This window comes from Pteropus vampyrus, unplaced genomic scaffold (assembly GCF_000151845.1).
Source record: "Pteropus vampyrus isolate Shadow unplaced genomic scaffold, Pvam_2.0 Scaffold357, whole genome shotgun sequence".
Classification (NCBI taxonomy): domain Eukaryota; kingdom Metazoa; phylum Chordata; class Mammalia; order Chiroptera; family Pteropodidae; genus Pteropus; species Pteropus vampyrus.
The window spans coordinates 1,108,891-1,115,670 of NW_011889138.1; the positions used below are offsets into that span (position 1 = coordinate 1,108,891).

Below are 6,780 nucleotides of genomic sequence, written 5' to 3' on the forward strand. Positions count from 1 at the left end.
CACTGTTGGTGGGATTGCAAATTGGTACAGCTACTACGGAGAACTATATGGAGGTTTCTCAAAAAATCAAAAATAGAACTACCACATGAACCAGAAATTCCATGTCTGGATACTAAAAAAAAATATGAAAACACTAATTCATAAAATTACATGCACCCCTATTTTCATTGCACCTTTATTTACAATAGCCAAGACATGGAAACAATCTAAGTGTCATCGACGAATGACTGGATAAAGAAGACATACATATATGCACATACACACACATGATGGAATATTATTCAGATATCAAAAAAATTGCCATTTATTAGAACATAGATGGATCTTGAGAATATCATACTAAGTGAAATCAGTCAGATGGAAAGGGACAAAAACCTTACGACTTCACTCATATGTGAAATATAAAACAAAAAAGTAACAAATGAACCAGTAAAACAAAAACAAACTCATAGATACAGATAATAGAATGGTGGTTACCAGAGGGGAAGTGGGTGGGGAGAAGGCAAATTTGATAAAGGGGGTCAAACATATGGTGACAGAAGGAAACTAGACATTGCATCTAGTTTCTAGATTATTAATAGAGTATATAGATATCAAATTATAAGGTTGTACACCTGAAATTTCTATAATATTAATAACCAATGGACAAATTTTGACAAACTAAAAATGGAAAATTTGGGGGGATGTTAGGAGTAGCACTAACAATAAAACCTAAAATCAATAGACACATTCTTAGCATTGCTTCTAAGTCAGAAGTTTCAGAGGACTGTGGTTCCTTCAAACCTAAGCTCCTATATTCCAGGACATCCAGTAAGATAATAAAGTCATAATTTCCAAAGCGTCTATCCCTTTAATGCAATTGTTCTAAGTATTACAAGGTAGGATGGGGATTTTAGAGATGGGGACGGAGGTCTTAGGCACAGACATGCATACTGAGTCATATTCCATGATCATTTTGAAGGAGTAGCTATGACATCACAGTCCCTACTGCCATGATGGACAATTAATTCATAGGACAGGATATGCCAGGAGGGTAAACAACCATTGTGAGAAGATTACTTCAGGATATCCCCCATCAGAGGAGAACACCTTTGATCATGTACTCATCCTTGCCCCAGGGTTGATGTAAAATGGTCAGGTGAGGACTTCTGTCTTCCATGGCTGTCAACAGCAGCTGAGTTTCCTCATCAAATGCAGATTTGTCCAGTCTGGGAAGATAGAAATATTTGGTCTCTATTCAGCACAATGCCTATACTTTCCTCTCCATTCTTCCTTAGAAACAACTGGAAGAATTGCATTGAAAGTGGAGAGAAAGCATGAGTCTTTCCTATAGAACAGGAATGTGAGGAATGGGAACATGAACCATTTTGTTCACCCTCAGCATGTCAGCCAGGGGCCTGGCATCTAAAAGGCATTCAAATATTCATTCTACAGGTGTCAAATATATACAAATATTTGACAATGCAAATACAATGTTTAGAACAATATTAACTGCAACTGTGCCAGGAATATACTTTGGGTCAATGTTCCACTCAACTCTTTATAGAATCCCTCCCACCTCAGAGCTGGGATTACATATTTATGGGCAATGTAAGTAGAAGATGGTGTTGCTGGTAAACAAGTGGTTCTCACCTGGGGCAACCAAGCCTCTCAAGAGACATTTGACAATATCTGAAGACATTTTTTTTATTTCAGGGAATAAGTGTGATAGCTGTTCTTTAATTTTTTGTTGAGATGTGATTGACATATAACGTTGTATAAATTTAAGGTGTACAATGTGTTTGTTTGACACATCCGTGTATTGCAATACAATGACCTCCATCATGTCTCTTAATTATAATTTCTTTTTCATGGTGAAAACAATTAAGATCTAGTCTCTCAGCAACTTTAAAGTTTCCATTTTTGATCATCATGATTGGAAGGAGGTGCTACGGTCACATAATGTACAGGTGGAAGCCAGGGACGCCACTCAACATCCTTCAATGCACAGGACAGCCACTCACAGCAAAGAACTCTGTAGCCCACATGTCGATCATATGGAGGCTGGGCAAACCTATCTATTGTAAATTAACCTCACTCTGAGGTCCCTCACCACTCACCCAAGCAGCTGCAGGGCACAGTCTGGGTGGCTCAAGGCTTCACACAGCACCACCAACCCATCATGGTCCAAGCTATTCCAGTCCAGGTTCAGGCCTCTCAGTGATTTGCAGACAGTGAGAGCTGAGGCCAGGTCCTTACAACAGGCAGAGGTGAGCTGACATATTTCCAGCCTGCAATAAGGAAACATATGAGAAGCCATCCCCAGCTTTGGGTGGGCTGGATGGCACACCATTGTGAGATACCAATTCCATGCCTCTGAGGAGACTTTATGTTCTAGAGCAGTGGTTCTCAACTGGGGCCACTGTATTTCCTGGGGGACATGTGACAATGTCTGGAGATGTTTGACACAACTGGAGAGTGCTACCAGCATCTCATGGGTAGAAAGAGGCCAGGGATGCAGATAAACATTTACAATGCACAGGTCAGTCCCTGCTTCCCATCACAGCAAAGAACCACCCAGTCCAAATGTCAATAGTGCCAAAGTTGAGAACCCTGGTCTTACAGGACAGCATTTTACTTATCAAATTGCTCCAGACACCCTGGCTTTTAAACCAATCCCCTTCAGTCCCATTAATCCTTCAGATTTTTATATTCTTGAAATAGGAAAGCCTTCCCATAAAGATAATCTGTGGACACTCACCCAAGATTCTCTAGTTTACAGTTAGGGTGCTTCAAAGCTTCACATAACTGTTTGACACCAGAATCTTGTATTTTATTGTCCCCTAGTTTCAGGGTCTTTAGTTTTTCATTGCTACTAAGAACAACAGAGAGGTCCTTACAGCAAACAGGAGTGAGGTAACAACCTGCCAACCTGAGGTAAAAATACACACAAATAGATATAGTCATGAGATTGAATACTTAATGGCCTACCTTATTTGATTTATTGATATGAAGAACAAAATTCCCAAGTACTTCTGAGATGATGAGGATGATGGTGATGATGATTGATGATGATGATTGATGATGATTGTGATGATGATGTTAGTGGTGGTGATGATGGTGATGATGATGGTGATGGTGGTGACTGATGATAATGAAGATGATGGTAGGAAAGATCCAACAACTTCTCAGTTCCTCCTTCTCAGCCCAATACCCTGGGCTCCCTGTAATCCTCCTACCCTGTGTGTTCTCCCCATCCCAGGGCCTCTGCCCTTATTGTTTCCACTGGTTGGAATGCTCCTGGCCCAAATACCAGCAGGGCTACCTCTCACTACCTTCAAATGTCTGCACAAATGTCACCTTTTGGTGAGGACTTCCCTTTATATTTTATGTAATATCATGTCCCCAATCACTCTCCTACATTTAAGCTCATGATTCCCCACAGTACTTCTTACCACTAACATGTGTCTGTATACACATGCACACATATATGTGTATACATACACACCTGTGCATAAGTTTGACATATGTATATGGTCACAGACATATATAGGCACATATATACACACACACGTATATATCAGATAATTTGTGTGGTGTGGGTATGCGTATTTGTGGTTCTCAAGCAGGGCACATTAGGCAATGCCTGGAGACATTTTTAGTTGCCACACTGGGTAGAATCCAGGGATGCTGCTAAACACCCTACCAGGCACAAGACAGAGCCCCCTAACCAAAGAATGATCTGGGCCAAAATGTCAATAGTGCTAAAATTGAGAAACTATGATATATACACTTATACACACATACTTGCAACCTCACTCATGCATGTGTGCACGCATCTATGTGTACGTGTATCTATGTACATATATGACGCTCCATAAAACCAACATCCATGGAGCAGTTCATTTACCAATTTATCTCATCTACCCAGAAGAGTTCCCAGTACCTACTAGGGGGAATGAATGATCCTCCTGTTGTGTCTCCTACCACCATTTACCGAGTGCTTGCTATAGGCAAGTCACTGATAATAATTCTGTATGTGCCTTACTCCCGCTAGCTGCCTCAGTTTTTTGAGGTGGGGAATATAATTATCCTCAATCTCCATTCCAGGAGAGGTAAGGCATCTTCACAAGTTCATCTAGCTAATCTAGTCAAGAGAACAGGGAACTCTATTTCCAGTCTTCCTGAGGCCAGAGACTGTTCTACAGAGTAGCAGGTCCCAAAAGTTATGAAAAGTCCTTTAAGACACACAAACATCAATGCACTGCTGGACCTTCCTAGAAGTATCAGGCGGAGCCAACATTTAGCCTCATTTTTTTCAGCAGACTCCCTGCTTTTCTCCCGTCCCATTTCCCTTGCAGGATGACAAAACCCAGAAAAAAACCCTGACATTCAAGCAAATCATAGCCAGACCTACCATAGCTGCTGTAAGTTGCAGGTTGGGTGCTTCAATGTTTCACATAGAGACATCACTCCATCGTCTTCCAGGAAGTTGGACCCCAGATCGAGAAGGGACAGGGATTTGTTACACAAAAGTGCTTGAGATATGTAGTCACAAGCAACAGAGTTGAGGCAACAGTATGTTAACCTGCAGAGAAAAGGACATACACACTTAATCTGTCAGCCTGCTTAAACTCTATATGGTAATATTTTCATAAAACCACATGCAAAAACTTTGTCATTCTTCATGCTCCAAAGTCACTTGAAAAAAATAAGAGAATTAAAATGCGTAACACCTGTGGAAATACAGAAGCAAGAATGTGTAATATGGTGTCCCAAACTGAGAAACAGAATCTCAGATCCACGTCAGAACGTCACCAGCTGGACAACCTTGGACAAAGTCATCCTTTGTCCAAGCACACAGTGTGCTTATTTATTTGGTGGAATGTGCTAGATGACATCCTATTTAACATAATTTTTCTTTCAAAAATATTACTTAAAAATTATGTTCTTTAACTATTATTTAAAAATTAACAATATTTGTGGTTTTGGTGCTTGTATACACGGTATTGGAAATTTGAAAAATAAGGGGAGGCATAAGAGAGAAGTTTCTCTACCTGGTAGCCAACAACTGAATATGACACCTTGAATGTAGCTGGTTTAGTTGACATCATGTTTAATCAAGAGATTTCACATGGAATTCTATGCTTTCCAGCTACCACCAGATAAGCCAGACACCTGGAATTTCACAGCAGATGGTCACACAGGAGAAGGGAACAGAAATTTCTTCTTGGGTGGGGCAGGCAGTGTCCAGCTCACTGTCATCCTCACCCAGCCCTTGCTCACTCCACTTATCTGCCCATTACCCTTCAGGAACACCCAAGAATGTGACATCTTACAGGAAGAATACACAAGTCCTTGATAAGCAAACACTACTCACTTGCGATGGGTCTTCCCTTCTAGTGTTCTCATTTTTGAGATCAAACAATAGGCACTTAATTTATACTTTTCTCAATAAAATAAGCATTTTCCAATATTTCGAAGATTTGTCAGTACTTTAATGGTTGCATGCTGTAATCTCCAAAGGCTCACTATGCTATGATCACACATTCTCTGAATATTTCCACATGTATTCTTTCACTTCCCGCCATTTTAAATTATACTAAATTACCATTTTGCATCAAAAAAATTTTATTTGAAGTGCTGAGGTTTACTATTAACAGATATTTCATTTTGGTTTATATACCAACTTACCTTGCAAAAAAACCAACAAATTAAAACTTCAACCATAGCATAAATTTGCCCATTTTGCAGAATCCAGGCCAAGTGAAGGCTATCTTAAAATTGTACACATTTGTTAAAAAGTGTGTTTTGTTGAACATTTTTGCTTTTTAAATTACTAGTGACATTCTTTAAAAATAAATATAAATTAAAAATTAAAAATGACTAAACATTCTTGCATCTTTGGTAATCTTTCTTTCAATGAATAAAGATTTAAGAGTAAAAGAAAATAATGTTAAATGATGTATTTTAAAGAGCTCTTTTGATAAACTCAACTCTTTAATTACCAGTCATTGCATACAGTATAATTCAGCGGTCCCTAACCTTTTTGGCACCAGGGACTGGTGGTCCTATGAGAATCTAATGCCTGATGTTCAATGCCTGGTGGAGCGGAGGCATTGATGTTAGCACTGGGGAGCAGCTGCAAATACAGATGAAGTTTCACTCGCTGGCCCACCACTCACCTCTTGTAGTGCGGCCTGGATTTTTAACAAGCCACGGATAGTACCAGTATGCAGCCCGGGGGTTGGAGACTCCTCTCTAATTCTATTTATTGTATAATGTCAGTTAATAGCTAAATTTTTTATCTTCCAGTATGTCACTTCTTTTGTCCCTCCAAAGATGCTTCATACTAATTTTTATAGCTTGAAGTTTTGGGAGTTTTTTCCCTTTTCTTTCTTTTTGAAATAGTTTGGTTTTAGTATTTAATGTTCCTGGTATTTATTGTACTGCTGAATTTCTTTTACAGTCTGAAAAGTCATCTCAGTGACAGTTAGCATCCTCACTCTGTTCTATTTTAAATACCATGGTGCCTGTGTATGATGCATATGTACATACACATGCATGTACACACAAACAGAAATTTTGCTCCCAGACAACTCATCTGCTTCCACAGGCTTAGGTGTTCTTGTACCTGCCCCCAATTTAAGGCACTGAATCTCTCTGCTTGATTTAACACTGTCTCTCGTGTGCACACTCCACCTTCTCAGCCTTCCCCATGAGCATGTGGTTGTCCTGATAGCTGAGGGGTCCACGAGCACACACCCACCCCTCCCGCCGACTTACAGCAGTGTCTCCAGG

The 6,780-nt window shown here is 39.8% G+C and overlaps 1 protein-coding gene across 1 annotated transcript in view; it reads right to left on the reverse strand.

The window, feature by feature from the left end:
* Nucleotides 1-1,075: 1,075 nt before the first annotated feature.
* Nucleotides 1,076-6,780, reverse strand: part of NLRP9 (NLR family pyrin domain containing 9) — a 37,984-nt gene continuing 32,279 nt past the window's right edge. Inside the window, exons 7-10 of the mRNA XM_011379317.2 lie at nucleotides 4,397-4,567; nucleotides 2,741-2,911; nucleotides 2,100-2,270; nucleotides 1,076-1,208 (exon numbers count right to left, since the gene is read on the reverse strand). Of these exons, the coding sequence (XP_011377619.2) occupies nucleotides 1,076-1,208; nucleotides 2,100-2,270; nucleotides 2,741-2,911; nucleotides 4,397-4,567 (646 nt within the window). The remainder of the gene's footprint in view (nucleotides 1,209-2,099; nucleotides 2,271-2,740; nucleotides 2,912-4,396; nucleotides 4,568-6,780) is intronic.